The sequence below is a fragment of the Octopus sinensis genome, linkage group LG20, assembly GCF_006345805.1.
Source record: "Octopus sinensis linkage group LG20, ASM634580v1, whole genome shotgun sequence".
Taxonomy (NCBI): Eukaryota; Metazoa; Mollusca; class Cephalopoda; order Octopoda; family Octopodidae; genus Octopus; species Octopus sinensis.
The window spans coordinates 13,645,238-13,663,359 of record NC_043016.1 but is presented as its reverse complement, the minus strand read 5'-3'; the positions used below and the strand labels follow the sequence as shown (position 1 = coordinate 13,663,359).

Here is an 18,122-nt window from a genome sequence, read left to right as displayed (position 1 = left end):
AATCCTGCTAGCTCATTGCCTTATTATTAATATTAAATCAGAATTGCTTGGAACTGCAAGAATTCTTCACAAGGTTCTTAAAGCATGACCAGTAAAACAAGGGCTGTGGATAGCAGACACTTTCCATCATACCCAGCAATATAAGCTATGAGTTTTAATATAACAATAATAACTCCTTTCTATTATAGGCACACACCTGAAATTTGGGGGAGGGGACCAGTCGATTATATGGACCTCAGTGTTTCACTGGTAATTAATTTATTGACCCCAAAAGGATGAAAAGCGAAGTTGACTTCAGTGGAATTTGAACTCAAAACATAAGGATAGACAAAATGTCACTAAGCGTTTTGCCAGCTCACCACCTTAATAATAATAATAATAATAATAATAATAATAATAATAATAATAATAATAATAAGTAAATAAACAGAGACAACAAAAATTTTCAAAAGTACCTTAGTTGAGGTTCGATTCCAGACAGTAACCTCATGGCCAGAACGAATTAAATTCATCACCATTCCTTGCCCCATGATCCCCAAACCAAGGAAACCAATTTTCAATTTTGTAGGATAAACATTTGTATTAACTGAAGAAATAGACCTTGAAAGAAGAGTCTCTTCAATTTGTGTGGCAGATGATACAGACTTCACTGGTAACTGTGCTGATTCCTGAAAGAGATTTCAAATAGTCAACAGTAAAATAAGGAATAAGAGTATACTTAAAAAAGAATTGAGTAAACATTTTTTCCACAAATAAATTTGCTTCAGGATAATGTAAAAGAAATTAATCAAATATTTTAACCCTTCAGCAATTCAGTCAAATGTAATGGTTATTTATTCACATTGTTTGGACTTGCTAATACATCATCTTTTTGCAATCAGAGTTTGATGATATACTTGTTTATTTTTAGTATGACATCATCAGATAGGTGTGAGAGGCCAGTTTAAATGTAATATATTTGGGCTGGATCTGGCTGGTTTAAAAGCTAAAGGGTTAAATTTCCTTTTTAAGTACACTGGAACCTGTCAAACTCTCCATCCCATGCCAGCATGGGAAACTAATATTAAATCAGATGATTATGATGATGATATTTGTACACACACACATTGTATATGCGTGTGTGTTGGTGTGTCTTTGAATGTATATTTATATAAAGAACTATATATGTATACATGCAAATATTCATACATATTACATCATTAGCATCCTCATTTAACATCCACTTTCCCATGTTTGCATGGGTCAGATGGAAATTTATCGAGGCAGATTTTCCATGGCCAGACGTTTTCACAGAATCTTGGAGATGAAGGACATTTCCCATTTACAATTATTACATGATGCCAAGGCAAAGACAGTAATACACACACGTGTGTGTGTGTGTATGAGTGATGATGAAGATGATGTGTGTGTGTGTGTATGATGGGTTTCTTCCAGCTTATATCTACCAAATCCACTAAGAAGGCTTTGGTTAGCCTGTGGTTATAATAGAAGACACTTGCCCAAAGTCTCACACAGTGAGGGTGGACCAGAGACCATGTGGTCTGTATTGTGACCTACATGCATAAACACATGTGCACATTGCACATGCATACATATGAAAATGCTGAAAGTTTATTCTTAAAAGAGACTATTTCCCAGGCAGAGAGAGAGAGAGAGAGAGAGGGAGAGAGAGTAATGTAACCTTTGGCAAGCAAGGATTAAGAATTTAATATGTTTATAGAAAAAAATGTGATGTTGCAGATTATTCACTGCAAAATCATCATCATCATCGTTTAACGTCCGTTCTCCATGCTAGCATGGGTTGGACGGTTCGACCGGGGATCTGGGAAGCCAGAAGGCTGCACCAGGCTCCAGTCTTATCTGGCAATGTTTCTACAGCTGGATGCCCTTCCTAACACCAACCACTCCGTGAGTGTAGTGGGTGCTTTTTACATGCCAAAATATTATGTAAGGACTTCCATTAAAAATATATTTATAATTCACTGCCATTTTCAAATGGTACAAATATACTAGTCTAATAGGCATAAGCATATATGAGTTTTTCCCTTCTTTTTTTTAAAGCAAGTTATCTCCTAAGAAGGAATTTTCAGATCTTGAAAACATTTTGACTTATTTTGATTACATTATTTTTAACAACAAATCAACTGATAATATTTATACAGTTTAACTAGTTTAAGTGATATCAGTGACTTGGCTACTATTCACAATTATTTTATATTTGTCAGAATATAAGATGTGCCCCTATTTTACATTGAACTCATATCCTCTGTGTCCAACCCATTCCCTATCTCTAATCATGTCACACTATTTTCACTCAGTGCACTTCCTAATCTGTCCCATATTCCTGTTGTACCTGGGCCTCGCATATCTTTCTCTCTCTCATTTTCGAGGTAGGCAAGCCCATGTATTCACCTCTTCAGCAAGACATCTGCCCCTCTCCCTCTGTCCCAGTGTCTTATTCCTCCAGTCTATACCCTGCTCACTCGAGTGGGGGAATCTTACCTTGCAAGTACTTGGTGACCTCAATGGTGCTGGTACCACATAAGAAGCACTCAATACACTCTGGTCAAGTGGTTGACATTAAAAAGGGCATCTGGCTGCAGAAACCATGCCAAAGAAGATACAGAAGATGGTGGAAACCTCCTGGCTCATCTGTTCTTGTTCAACTATCCAACCCATGCCAGTATGGGAAAAGAGATATCAAAGGATAAAGAGGGGGAAAACAAATCAAGTATGTTTTGGTATACTTGTATTGAAAGATATTTTAAAGTGGTTTTATAGGGGGAAAATGGTATGATTCTGTGCAAGTAAATATAATGTTGTGATAGCATAACTGAATAAAGTTTGAAACCATAAATTCATCATAAAGATAGATGGCTGGTCAGAGGCCATAGATGTGCAGCCAGCAGGGTCTGTATTCAACTATCTTCTAGATCAACTGTATTCTTTTACTTGTTTCAGTCATTTGACTGTGGCCATGCTGCAGCATTGCCTTAAAGGGTTTTTTTAGTTAAAGAAATCGACCCCAGGACTTATTCCTTTTGCTGAACTGCTAGTTACAGGGATATAGACACACCAACAGTGGTGTCAAAGCAATGAGGGGACACACACAAAGACACTCACATAAATATATACACACATACATGTCCATTTAAAAAGTACCTTTGAATTGCCGGGCAACATACCATGCTTGAGGAGACCTACTGAGTCAAGTAAATCAAATGGAAATTGTGGTCGTGGCCGATACCAGTGCTGGTGGCACGCACAAAAGCACCAGAGCTGCCTGACTGGCTCCCCCCATGCCTGTGGCTTGTAAAAAGCACCATCTGAACGTGGTTTTTAGCACAAATACGAGAAATTCACAGGTAGAGACTGCAATAAAATTGCTCTAAGGATATATACTTTACTAGCTCCTTTTTTTTTTTTTTTACAGAACTTAAAAATAACATTCATTTTCTTAATCTCACCAAAATGTTTGTCCTTCTCTAAACACTTAACCTAAAATGCAATAAAAATTGTGCATACACCAGTGGTTTAGTGGATAAGAGACAATGAATAATTAGTATAAAAGCATTAATTCATTACAAAACTTTAGACAATTAATACGATAATATTAAATATATTTAAAGTCATTAACTTACATATACATTATTCTCAGTGAGTTTGATAGAATTTTGATGGGCTTTTGGCTTTAATGGACTGTTCTTGCGATTTAAAGATAAATTAGCCTTTTTGCTGACAGATTTTCTACTTGGAATATCAGTCTTAGTTTGTGGTGCTGCAACTCTAACAACCATTTTTGATTTCTTATTTTTTGGTGCATAATTAGAAGAGCTTAGTCGTTTTAAGCTTGGCTTCAGTGGTGAAGATTCATCCTGAAAATAGAGTTAAGACATCAGCAACAAATGTAAAATCTAGTAAGACAAATATTTTAAAGGGCTTGATATTATTATACGAAATAAGTGTATGTATCGCAGGTTTTATACTGCATGCTGAAAGAGAAGACTAAAATGGTTGGTGTCAGAAAGGGCATCCAGCCCTAAAACTATTCCAAAAAGCTCTGTATAACCCATTCTAACATGAACAAGTTCACAGATGGTGGTGGTGATGATGATGATATGACCTTAGGAATAAATAATTTTTATACTGTTCCTTTCCTCCTGTTAACAACCATTTAAATTAATCACAGATGCTAAATGACAACGACGATAGGTTACTTGCTTAAATCTCAGTTAATTCAACTTTGATCAAATTTCTTTATATATTTTTCATATTCTTTCAAAGGTCAGATTATCACAATAAGACACTTTTTAACCACTGGGTAAATCCAAATCAGTTCTGATTAAACAGACCTAAAGTCATTAGTATTCTATCTCGTGATCACTCTCTTTTGGTACATCTACATCATTGCCCTATGTTCTTCCATTCAGGTAAGTAGTTTAAGAAAATTTGGCTGTTATTTCCGAGCAGTTTGAATGAGTGTATAGCTGTTTGCCCAATGGCTTGAGAAAGTCATTTTTTGTCAGATTATTTATTAATTATTGGACATTTCATTCCCTTTGTCAAAGACATCTATCTCACTTCTTTCTGAAATCATTGTATTTAGGAACTTCCATGTACCAACCAAGACTCTCACACATACACACTGATACATCTGGCACAAAGGCCAAATCATCTGCTACCCTTAACTCTCCACTATATCACTATAAAGGATATAAGCATGTTATTCCTCAAGCCAACAAAAATGCAATTCCAAAACAGCCAAGAGATTTACCTGTAGTTACTGCAATACAGTAAAGAATACCATCTACAATTCCTGAATCAAACCATTCCCCATTGCAATACTACTAGTCACAAAAGCATATGGTTCTTTTGAGGATCAAAGTCTGCAAGTTTTCCATTCACCTTCTGGTGGCACGTAAAAAGCACCATCCGAACATGGCCGATGCCAGTGCCCCCTGACTGGCTCTCGTGCCAGTGACACGTAAAAAGCACTATCCAAATGTGATTGATGCCAGGCTCGCCTGACTGGCTCCTGTGCCAGTGGAACATAAAAAGCACCCACTACACTCTCGGAGTGGTTGGCATTAGGAAGGACATCCAGCAGTAGAAACGTTGCTAGATCAGATTGGAGCTTGGTGCAGCCACTGGCTTTCCAGATTTCAGTCAAACCATCCAACCCATGCCAGCATGGAAAATGGATGTTAAATGATGATGATCTACTGCTGCAAACACCTTCTAGACCAAAATTTTACTGATTTCAGCAAACTACATTTAATGTTTCATAAATATACTACAAATTCTCTCAGTAATACCTCTATTCCTTTGATCTAGTTTTAGGCATATCATCACTTTCCATCTGTCCCCTTTTCCCATAATCTTACAGTGCCTCCCCTTTCTTCCAAATCTATCACAAACACTTTTCTCATTCTTTCCAACTCAGTCCTATAGAATTCCTTCCATATCCATTTTTCCCCCCTACAGATACTGACTAACAAATGTTCAGTCTAAAGATGAAACACATCAATTCTACTGATCTGGCAGAATCAGCAAATAAAATCAACCAGATAATTTTTTGTTGATTTAATTCCTTCTATTAATTAAACCTATTATTAACATTAGAAAACCATGTCAAATGAAAGATACAAGAGCTGTTCATAGCAGTCGAAAACATTCTGATAAAGCAACTGATTTATATTCGATTTATACAATGTTTGCATCATAAACACTATTAATGTAGAAATATTAATTTCTAGGTCTCTCAGATGCACAGCTTAATCATTATCTTCTAAATGCTACTAATCTGTATTATTTATTGACAGCATTTTATAAAGATACATTTATGAGTTTAGGTGGAAACTACAAAACAGCTTAAAACAGTCAGCATTTTTCAAATCAGTTAAAGTCAGATGTCATGCAGGTGAACTTCCATCACACCTATATGTCTATGATTCCTTGCCAAGATCTGCTAATATTTTACTTCTGGGACAAGAATGAGAAACCATCCTGCCCACTCTGTTCTGAAAGAGGAGCTTTAAAACATCTCTCCAGTAGCAGTCCAAAAGCCCTTGGAGAAATTGCTATCACTGGTGCCATGATCATATGCTAAAGGCAATTGCTGAAAGTTCAGCCATTGCCATCAGTGTAAATACACAACAGTACACTGCGAAGAAGGTAATTAAATTTGTTAAAGCTGCAGAGAAAACAAGGATAACCCTTCTATACATATTGTCTGACTGATATTTGCACACAGATGCAGGCAGCTGAAATTTCCATTGCACATAGTATCAACATTTCAACATTGCTCCAGCTAGACATGATCATGAGAATTTAGTGCTATGGGAAGAGTGTATTGATAAGCTAATACATAGAAACTGTAAACTACCAAGAAATGGTACAGAAGTGGTGCCAGAATAGAAGTTGGAAAACACAAGCCTATAATGGAGGGCTGTAAAGGCTTTGTAGGAGTGATATAGAAGAGGACTATACTGTTTGGAAATGAAGTTGCAGAAGCTGCCAAGTTGCTTTGGTTGAGAGCTGATGCATCCAAGCAGCAACCGTACATCTAAGAGGGAGTCTGGATGGCTCACCTAGATGAAAGTATCTAATGTCTAAAGACCAGAAACACCCAACAACTTTAGGTTACAGTACTGATTGTATCCCACCTCATAACTGGCATAAGTCATTTTTTATTTTTTATTTTACTGCATGCCGGTCATCAGATTAGATTCTAACAGGATTCCAAACTGCTCTTGGACAAAAAAAAAAAAAGTAACGCATATTCCATCAGTTATTGAGTGCCCTGGTACAAAAAAAAAAAATAAAATAACGGATAAAATATTACATCTTATGAAATACTTGGATGATTTAAACTTTTTTTTATTGTTATGAGCTAGAGAATTACCTTACAATATTGGAAACAAAGAAAATAAGAAATGGTCACACACAGCAAAGGTTACAATTTGGTTTCAATTTACACATGCACACTTATCCTAATATTATTAGGAAAAGGTGACAGAAAAAGTAACCTTCTTCAAGACAAAGATGACAGAGTAACTGATGGAACCCCAATCGGTTGCAGCCAGTCCCTCAAAAATAGCAAAAGTATAAAAACAAAACCCTGCTCTATTCTTTTTTTCCCTCCTGTCATCCTTAGCCTTGTAGAAGGACTGGGTCCAAAATGGATACTCCACTCCCCCATGGGAATTCATTATACTCTTTCTGTTGCTTTTTTCCACCAAAAAAAACAAACAAACAAACAAAAAAACAATAAAACAAGTCTTACCAACACAGACCACCACCACTTTCCATGGATTTTTGTTTAATCTAATATTTTCTCTCTTACATTTCTGAAGAGGTTATAAGTTAATTTCACTATATAAGTTATCAAACTGCTACATTCCTTCTACCCTCATAACTAGAAATCAGTGTGGTAGAATTTTTTTAATTTTTTAAATTTTTTTTTTATAATATTCTTTTTAATGCCAAAAGAAGTTAATTACAGAAATATCTATTAATAATCTTTGAAATTTCTTTAAAGTAAATTCTTAGTTCAACACATATTGTTTGTAATTATTTCTTTACTCATTTACCTTTCTGTAAAATTGCTCAGATAACCAATATTAATGATGTTTCGAAAGAGTTTGTATTTTTAATTAGATTTTCTGGTCAGGAATCCCACCAGTGTATATATTCAATCTATCAACAGATAACTATGTTACTTGCATACGATCTCAAGTTGAAAATCTGCAACAACTGCCTTACTATGAACATGTATTATTTGCTTAAATATTTATATCTAAAACTAAATACATTTCCTTCCAATAGCTAGGTAGTTATTAGGAAGGACATTACCAACTATTCTTATAAAACTGTCCAGACTTGCTGAATTGTTTATATGAACCAATATTTTAAGTTTGAAAAGAAATTTAGCTGCCTAACACTTACTTCATTATCATCATCGTTTAACGTCTGTTTTCCGAGCTAGCACGAGTTGGACGGTTCGACCGGGGTCTGGGAAGCCAGGGGCTGCACCAGGCTCCAGTCTGATCTGGCAGAGTTTCTACAGCTGGATGCCCTTCCTAACGCCAACCACTCCGCGAGTGTAGTGGATGCTTTTACGCGCCACCTGCACAGGTGTCAGGGGGGTCCGGCATCGGCCACGATTGGTTGGAGCTTTTAACGTGCCACCGGCATGGAAGCCAGCCAAGGCAACGGCCACATTCGGATGGTGCTTTTTATGTGCCACCGGTACAGAAGCCAGTCAGGGTGGCGCTGGCTTATCAATCTATAAATACTGAAGGGATGTTCCTCAAATTAAGCATGAATTCATCTCATTCAATTTCACCATACAAGATGCCTTTGTTCAAATATTTAAATGACTACTATATACACATCATTGAACTTTCATTCACACTAACCTTAACTGAAATAGTTATACATTTTTGAAAGTGAATTTAAAAAAATAAAAATTACAAAATAGCTAAATAATTAATATTAATACAGGCAGAGCACTATCTGCATCCTCACCTTAGTTTCTTTGTCGGGAGACTTCGATTTTTCTTTTGCCTGGAGCCTGACATTATCTGATCGGGAATTTCTGATGTTAATCCTCGCAACTGACTTCTTTTTGAATTGGGAAGCTGAAGACTCATGTTTGTCCCTGTGCATCACTTTGTCCACTTTACTGGAATCTTTCCCATTACTTGCTAATGACACATACTTCTTAATTGAATTGGACTGAAGAAAGTACAAACAATTACAGAGAAAAACACTTAACACGAAGAAGACATTACATGATGCAATTACTAACAAAAGAAATTCAGTATTTTAATTACATTCTATAGTAAAAGAAAATGGTTTTAAAAGTTTCAGAACTACAAGCATTCTAGAATCATGGACCAATTTAAAAACAAAAATTTAAATAGATATTTACCTAACTAATTTTATCTCTAGGCATGAAATTATAAAAAATATGTGAAAGAATATCTTAAAATAAATGTTTAATAAAGATTTTTAATAGAAATCAGAAATATTAAATTTCTAAATTTCTCATAGAGATATGTACGGTGGTGGGGCGATAGAATGGTTGTATACTGTCAATCTAACGTGAACGTGACAGTAGGGGGGTACACCACTGCTGTTTAGCCCTAGGAAGCATCGATGCCTCCTGATGGCTTTGACACATTTTTCCTGTCAAAGCCATCAGGAGGCGTCGATGCTTCCTAGGGCTAAACAGCGGTGGTGTAACCCCCTACTGTCACGTTCAGGTTAGATTGACAGTATACAACCATTTAATAGAAAATATTCTTTTAAATTAAATATAGAATTAGTAGAGAAATACATATAAAAATGCTTATCCCAATTTTTGCCTGCTTAGAAATAATGGTCATTTGGTAATATATTTGAAAGTTTGATTTGTTTTGATAAGACACAGACCAAAATTTATATGGAAGAGGGAATAATAACTTTCCCTCAGGCAGCAGCACCTTAAGTGCACAGATTCTAGACTCCACTAGTCAGGAGTTTAACCTGTTTCAGAGCACTTCATAAGTATATGAAATATTGTATGGGTAATACTGAACACATTTCAAAATATTTGCTTTAGAATAGTAATAAGTGTGAGATAGAGATGGTGGGAAGAGGGCAACAAATTTCTTCAGGCGAACTATCAAATATGACAAACAATATAAATAAATATATCTTACCAGGATTTTCTTTTTTGCAATCTGCCAACAAAACAAATTTGAATTTAAATTTAGTTAATTTGTACGGTACCAAATCTAAATAAACAATATAACTGAATTTCAAAAACATGGATGAGAGCCTTTTTTTTTCACACTGCCCCCTACCATCTTTAGAGCATTTCCAGTATTTTGAATATTTATTTCTTTATTGCCCACAAGAGGCTAAAACACAGAGGGGACAAACAAGGACAGACAAAGGGATTAAGTCAATTACATCAACCCAATTGCATAACTGGTACTTATTTAATCGACTCGAAAGGATGAAAGGCAAAGTCAACCTCAGCGGAATTTGAACTTGGAATGTAACAGCAGACAAAATACTGCTAAGCACTTTGCCCAGCGTGCTAACGATTCTGAAAAACCACCAGTATAGACTATTGTTTACCCTCCCAATTTCAATAGTACTGCTAAAAGCCCTCGGTATGTGTGTGTGTGTATATATCATTACAAACAATAAATTAAATAGAGAGATACAATTGACAATCCAATAATTTATATTATAACATACTATGAAGTACATTTATGTGATATTCAACTTCATATCATATGTTACATTATAATTATTGGATTGTCAGTTGTATCTAATTTGTTTGTAATTTGCATTAAATCCATATTTATGAGATATTCAACTGACGTACCAGTGAATTGGATGTTTAACACACCTCTCTGAAGAATTCTTTTCCTTTGTTACCGTATATATAGCATTATGTGAAGTGTGCAGGAAAAATTTAGAAAACAACAAAAGGATTATCTAGCCATAAAATTTTCAAATATAACACATACTTTTAGTAATTTTTAGGTCTGGAACAAAACGATGAACATATTTGAATGTAACAATTTGAAGGATAGATGAAAGACCAAGATATATGGTGCATTGCTGTACTCGAGAAGACCTAACCACTACAACAGAATTGATATCCTAAAACCATGGTGCCACATATCTCTCTATATATAAACGGCAGTTTGTCTGTGTGTGTTTCTGTGTGTCTGTTTGACATGCAGGAGTAATGGTTCCGAGATTTGGAGAAAGACAAGATTAGAGACGAAAGACTGTGTGATCGTGTGATAAATTTTCATGAGTGACGAATATGTTGCAAATTAAGGAAATATGTGAGCTAGGGTTTAAGACGAAACTATAGAACTATATTTACATGATGGCATGGCGCTGAAATAGACAGAATAGCGAGAAAATAATAATAAGGGTTTATGATGATGATATTCGCAAAAATACAATGAAAGGTGAGTAACAAGTTGAAAGCTTAAAATCTCTTATCTGAAATTTTTCATCCTCAGAGATTCGTATTTTACAGCCAGGGAATCGGAGTCAATAGAAGGGTCAGCAAGCGTGCGTTAGTTTATATAGGGTGGTGAAAGTTGTGGTGGGGGGAAGTAGGAAGTCTTGGCAAGGCGGGTGGTAATCGAAAGAAAGTGAGATATAGACACAGACAGAGTGACGGCCGATAGAGAGAGACACATAGTGATAAGGAGGGTGGGGGGACACGACACAAACCACGAAACTGGCAACTCTAGGAATTAAAAGAGACAGAGTGAAGGCCAATAGATAGATAAGCATATAGTGTAGGAATTAAATGAGACAGAGTGAAGGCCGATAGATGAGCGGGGGGGGGGGGGGCATGACATACGGGAGTAATGGTTCCGGGATTTGGAGAAAGACAAGATAAGAGATGAATGGTATCATAATATTGAAATATCTATAAAACCATCAAAAGCTTGTTCATTTTTATGTTTTTTTTAATTTATTATTAGTGTTGCTTAATATGTTTTGCTAAAATTGCTGTTTCTTTTCAGATAACATCAGCAAAAGGTAATTAGAATTCATTAAAATGACAGATCTATTGGACTTTCAAAGAGGTCAAATTGTTGGTGCTTGTATGGCAGGCACTAGCATAATGAAAACAGCCGAAATGTTTGGTATCAAGAAGTACTGTCTCAAAAGTGATGACAGCCTTTGAGAAAGAGGGATAAAACCTACTCATCAAACAAAACTCTGGAAGAAAACCAAAACTTTCAGATAGGGACCGTCGAATTCTTACACAAGTTGTTATAAAGGATCACAAAAGTACAACTCCCAAAATTACTGCAGAGCTTAATGACCACATTGAGAACCCAGTTTCCACAAAAACTGTTCACCAGGAGCTGCAATCAGGAAACCACTACTTTCAAAAACAGACGTTACAAAGCATTTAGAATGGAGTACAAAATTGGTCCCTAGAGCAGTGGATGAATGTTATTTTTTCAGACGTGTCATCCTTTACCTTATTTCCAACAACTGGCCAAGTATACATTAGGAGACAGCCAAAAGAAGCATTTGACCCAGACTGCCTTCTTCCAACTGTTAAACATGGGGGATCTGTGATGATCTAGGGAGCTATATCTTGGAAATTCGCTGGCCCAATGGTTTCTCTTCATGGCAGAGTTAATAGTCAAGACTAGTTTTAGCATTTTATCTGATCAAATTCATTCTATGGTTGCAGAACTGTTTCTGGAGGGAAACACAATCTTTCAGGATGATAATGCACCAATTCACACAGCTAAAGTTGTTACTGAATGGCACAAGGAACATTCTAGTGAAGTTGAACATCTTATCTGGCCACCACAGTCCCCAGATCTCAATATTATTGAACATTTATGGTGCATTTTAGAAAAACAACTAAGGAGTCAATATCTTTCACCATCATCACTACAAGAACTGGAGACTGTTTTAGCTGAAGAATAGACAAAAATTCCTTTGGAAACAATTCAAACTTTGTACTAGTGCATACCTTGTAGAATTCAAGCTGTAATTACTGCCAAAGGCGGTACTACCCACATTAAAATAAATTTGTTTGAAATTTTAAGGTGTTTCCATTATTTTGTCCAACCCCTATATATATAATTGCCAAAACCTTCCCAGGCGAAGAATGTACCCCACAACATAGACTGGTAGTCAGTGACTTTAGAATCAGGACTAAGAGGACGACCAACATGGAGAAGAAGGGTCTGGAAGCTTAAAGACCCTGCAAATGGACAGAGATTTAGAGACATGTTACTTGAAGCCTTCGACGAAATAGAAGGGGGTATAGCTACACATGGGGTAGAAGATAACTGGGCGCTTCTAAGGGACAACCTGCTGAAAGCCACAGACCAGATCTGTGGCTGGTGCAAAGTCCCCACAAGACCCAAAATAACGTGGTGGTGGAACAATACTGTTGACAGGGCTATTAGACAAAAGAAACATTCTTGGAAGGACTGGAAGAACGGTGGTAGCAGGGAAGTGTATCGGACTGCAAGAAGGGAGGCTAGGAGGCAGGTGTATTTAGCCAGAGGGGAAGCAGATAAGAAAAAATTTGCCAATGTCCTGCGCCATGAAGATGAAAGACTTGAGGTATTTCGTGTTGCAAGACAGTGTGTGAGAGAGAATCGTGACGTGGTAGGAGAGAAATGTGTTCGCAAGGATGACGGTTCACTTGCGCTAAATGAGGATGCAAAGAGAGAGGTTTGGAGACGCCACTATGAAAGGTTGCTGAATGAGGAAAATGAATGGGATAAAGAGAGTCTGCCGAATGTTGACCCAACAGAGGGACCAGCAATCCGAGTTGACAGTTCCTTAGTAGATAAGGCAATTACAAGCATGAAAACAGGGAAAGCCCCAGGCCCATCAGGAATTACTGCAGAGATGCTCAAAATATCTGGTAGTGCTGGCTATAGCCTAGTCACCCGTATAGTTAACCAGGTGATACACGAAGGAGTCATTCCCAATGACTGGTGTAGCAGCATAATAGTCAACTGCTACAAAGGTAAAGGTGACGCCCTAGATACAAATAACTACAGGGGTATCAAGCTGCTAGATCAGGTAATGAAGGTTACAGAGAGGGTTATAGCCCAACAAATTAGAGAGAGAGTTAGCTTAGATCAGATGCAGTTTGGGTTCGTGCCAGGGAAAAGTACTACTGATGCTATTTTCCTGGTAAGACAGCTGCAGGAGAAATACCTAGCCAAAGACAAGCCCCTATACCTGGCTTTTGTCGATATGGAGAAAGCCTTCGACAGGGTCCCCCGATCCCTTATCTGGTGGTCAATGAGGAAACTAGGGATAGATGAATGGTTAGTGAGAGCTGTACAAGCCATGTACAGAGACGCTGCTAGTAAGGTGAGGGTTGGCACCGAGTACAGTGAAGAATTCAGGGTAGAGGTTGGGGTCCACCAAGGTTCAGTCCTCAGTCCCCTCCTATTTATCATAGTCCTCCAGGCAATAACGGAGGAATTCAAGACAGGATGCCCCTGGGAGCTCCTCTATGCTGATGACCTTGCTCTAATTGCTGAGTCTCTATCAGAACTGGAGGAGAAGTTTCAGGTGTGGAAGCAAGGTTTAGAATCGAAGGGCCTTAGAATCAACCTAGCCAAAACCAAAGTCCTAATAAGTAGGAAGGTAGACCAATCACAAACGCCTTCAGGTAGATGGCCTTGCTCGATTTGTAGAAAAGGTGTAGGTAGAAACTCTATAAGATGCACCAAATGTAAGCTATGGACACATAAGAGATGTAGTAATGTCAAAGGAAGACTAACTAGGAAAATAGTTTTTATCTGTGGCAGATGCTCAGGAGCAATAAACTCTGAAAATATGCAGAGACCAACTTCTATCATGTTTCAGGGAGAAAAACTAGAAGTAGTTGATAGCTTCCGCTACCTAGGTGACCAAGTCAGTAGCGGGGGCGGGTGTGCTGAAAGTTTAACTGCTAGAGTAAGAATAGCCTGGCAAAGTTTAGAGAGCTCTTACCCCTACTGGTGACAAAAGGCCTCTCGCTCAAAGTAAAAGGCAGACTGTATGATGCATGTGTACGTACAGCCATGCTACATGGTAGTGAAACTTGGGCTGTGACTGCTGAGGATTTGCGTAAGCTCGCAAGAAATGAAGCTAGTATGCTCCGTTGGATGTGTAATGTCAGTGTTCATAGTCGACAGAGTGTAAGTACCTTGAGAGAAAAGTTGGACCTAAGAGGAATCAGATGTGGTGTGCAAGAGAGACGATTGCGCTGGTATGGTCATGAGGCGAGAATGGATGAAGATAGGTGTGTGAAAAAGTGCCACACCCTGGCAGTTGAGGGGACCTGTGGAAGAGGTAGACCCAGGAAAACCTGGGTCGAGGTGGTGAAGCACGACCTTCGAACTCTAGGTCTCACCAAGGAAATGACCAGAGACCGAGACCTATGGAAGTATGCCGTGCGTGAGAAGACCCGGCAAGACCAGTGAGAACAATCAAAATCAAATCATTTATCAGAAAGCAGTGGTTAAGTGAACCATCCATTCGTGTCCGGTGCCAGCCTTGCCTGGCCCCCGTGTCGGTGACACGTAAAAGCACCATCCGTTCGTGTCCGTTGCCAGCCTCGCCTGGACCCATGCCGGTGACACGTAAAAGCACCATTCGTTCGTGGCCGTTAGCCAGCTCTGTCTGGCCCCCGTGTCGGTGGCACGTAAAAGCACCATCTGTTCGTGTCCGTTGCCAGCCTCGCCTGGTCCCCGTGCCGGTGACACGTAAAAGCACCGTCTGTCCATGGCCGTTTGCCAGCTCTGTCTGGCCCCGTGTCGGTGGCACGTAAAAGCACTATCCGTTCGTGTCCATTGCCAGCCTCGCCTGGCCCCTGTGCCGGTGACACGTAAAAGCACCGTCCGTTCGTGGCCGTTTGCCAGCTCTGTCTGGCCCCGTGTCGGTGGCATGTAAAAGCACCATCCGTTCGTGTCCGTTGCCAGCATCGCTGGGCCCCGTGCCAGTGACACGTAAAAGCACCATCCTTTCGTGGCCGTTTGCCAGCTCTGTCTGGCACCTGTGCAGGTGGCACGTAAAAAGCACCCACTACACTCACGGAGTGGTTGGCGTTAGGAAGGGCATCCAGCCATAGAAACACTGCCAGATCTGACTGGGCCTGACGAAGCCTTCCAGCTTCACAGACCCCAGTTGAACCGTCCAACCCATGCTAGCATGGAAAGCGGACGCTAAATGATGATGATGATGATATATATAATTCTATTTTATTATTTCTATCACTGTATTAATATCTTATATATATTTGAACTATTCTTTAATCCTATTTTTGCAATGGTAATTGGCTTCACCCTATAATCCTTGGACATATCTTTTATTGTTTCCATTCATTTCTCGTATACTTGCTTCTGTTGGTGTTGTGTATTTAATGATCAACTGGTAACAAAAGGATTTCTTTGGTTAAAAGCACATTGTCTATTAAAACACAGTGAAGAATCTTATCGCAAACAAACACTGCTTGAAATTGAAAATGAACTTAAGCACTCCTATGAAAAGGAGAGTGCAAAAAAAATATGTTAGGGATGTAAAAATGTAAGGACAAAACCTTGAGCTTTCTTCAGATTTACAAGAGTCTGCTTCAGTATGGTACAAGATAGGGGTCGTTATTTGAAGAATATGATTCCCTAATTGCAGACCTCCAAAGGATAAGTGAAACATTGAATGTACGATACAAAGGTGTTTTCATATCTTCTTTAGGACACTTACAAGTAAATATGCCAAATGAGTTCTTTGACACCACAGCTCTGTATGGAGGAATGGTAATTATTGATTACATTGACAAAGAAGAAATGGATGTAATATCAGCCATTGATAAAATTAACTCAGTTACTAGTCTTAATGGATTACCAACAATTCTAAAGAATACAGACCCTAGCAAGATCACTGCAGATCCTCTTCCAGAGCTTTCTTGCAAGTGGTAAACTTCCCAGAAAGTTAAAGGAGAGTATAATATACAGTTCTATATTTAAGAGATGAGGAATTATGTACATTATTTATATTTGACAGACATTTGTATATAGAGTATAAAACAACATAATTTAAAGAAAAAAAAAAATTTATTGTAGATACATTTTGCTAAGTGTGTGGTTATTATATTGGAAAAAAAGCAGGTATTACATAAGATCGTGAAAGGTGCCAAATTGTGGATAGTGTGCAAACTATTTTGGAATGCCCATGGATGATCAAGACAAACCATGGGTCCCACATAATATGTGGAAGCTGTCGATCTACTCTAGAAGGATGGTTAAGAGGTACAGGCAGGTCAATGCCTTTTGCCATTCCAAGGGTATGGAGAGAGCCAAAGAACCATCATGATGACTGCTACTTTTGTATGATCGATGTGACAAAGTACAGAAAAGTGAAAGGAAGACAAGCTCTTCAGTATCCAGACATACCATCATCTAGAGCACTAGTCCCACTACCACCAGAAAATATTTCATCTGAAGAGTCAACAAGTTGCAGCAGCCAAGACATGGAGGAAGCTTTCGTACCAAGAACGACTTTGGAGCCTCACTTTCCAAATCAGAGTGAGCTAGATGATTTAATCAGGGATCTGGGTCTTACTAAGTCAGGAGCTGAACTTCTTTCATCAAGGTTGAAAGACTGGAATCTACTGGGGGAAGACTGCAAACATCTGTGTACCAGAAACACCATGAAGAATTTTAAATTTACTATGAAAATATTAAGGATCTGCGTTATTGTAAAGATGTGATTGGTTTGTTTACTGCTATTGGACTCAAGCATGATTCTGCAGAATGGCAACAGTTCATAGATAGCTAAACACGAAGTCTCAAAGCAGAGTTGCTCCACAATGGAAATAAATATCCTTCTTTGCCTCTTGCACACTCCATACAGAAACAAGAAAATTACGATAATGTCAAAGAACTTCTCTACAAAATAAATTACGCTGAGTTCAAGTGGGATGTTTGTGGTGATTTCAAGATGCTTGCCTTCTTGCTTGGCTTGCAAGGGGGATACACAAAGTATTCATGTTTCCTTTGCTTATGGGACAGCAGGGCTGAGGATCATCATTACAAGAGAGTACATTGGCCCCACGAGTGGTACTGCAGCCAGGAATGTTAAATGTTCTCAAACAGCCTCTAGTAGATTCCAACAAAATCTTATTACCCCCCACTTCATATCAAACTCGGATTGGTAGAACAGTTTGTGAAGGCCTTAGATTTTAGAGGAGAAGCTTTTCAAGAAATTTGTCTCATGTTTCCAAAGCTATCTGAGGCTAAGATCAAGGGTGGCATATTTGTTGGGCCCCAAGTAAATGCAATGTTAAAGTCGAAGAAACTGGAAAGAGTGATGACAAAAGTTGAAAAAGAAGCTTGGTATGCATTTCGTGATGGATTCCTAGGAAATCACAAGGATCCTAGTTACAAACAACTGGTAGCAAAGCTTATTGAAAACTTCGAGAAAATGGGTTGTCGTATGTTCTTAAAGGTTCATCTTTTGCACCCTCACCTAGATTTTTCCCCCGAAAACTTGGGTGATGTCAATGAGGAGCATGGTGAGAGATTTCATCAGGACATCGCAACTATGGAAAGAAG

General features: G+C 38.3%; 1 protein-coding gene across 2 annotated transcripts in view; it reads right to left on the bottom strand.

The window, feature by feature from the left end:
• Positions 1-18,122, bottom strand: part of LOC115222551 (putative oxidoreductase GLYR1) — a 64,422-nt gene that overhangs the window by 19,837 nt on the left and 26,463 nt on the right. For both annotated transcript variants that reach the window (XM_029792816.2, XM_029792815.2), the window contains 4 exons: positions 9,708-9,728; positions 8,530-8,739; positions 3,642-3,875; positions 456-668 (listed from right to left, as the gene is read on the bottom strand). In XM_029792816.2, the coding sequence (XP_029648676.1) occupies positions 456-668; positions 3,642-3,875; positions 8,530-8,739; positions 9,708-9,728 (678 nt within the window). The remainder of the gene's footprint in view (positions 1-455; positions 669-3,641; positions 3,876-8,529; positions 8,740-9,707; positions 9,729-18,122) is intronic.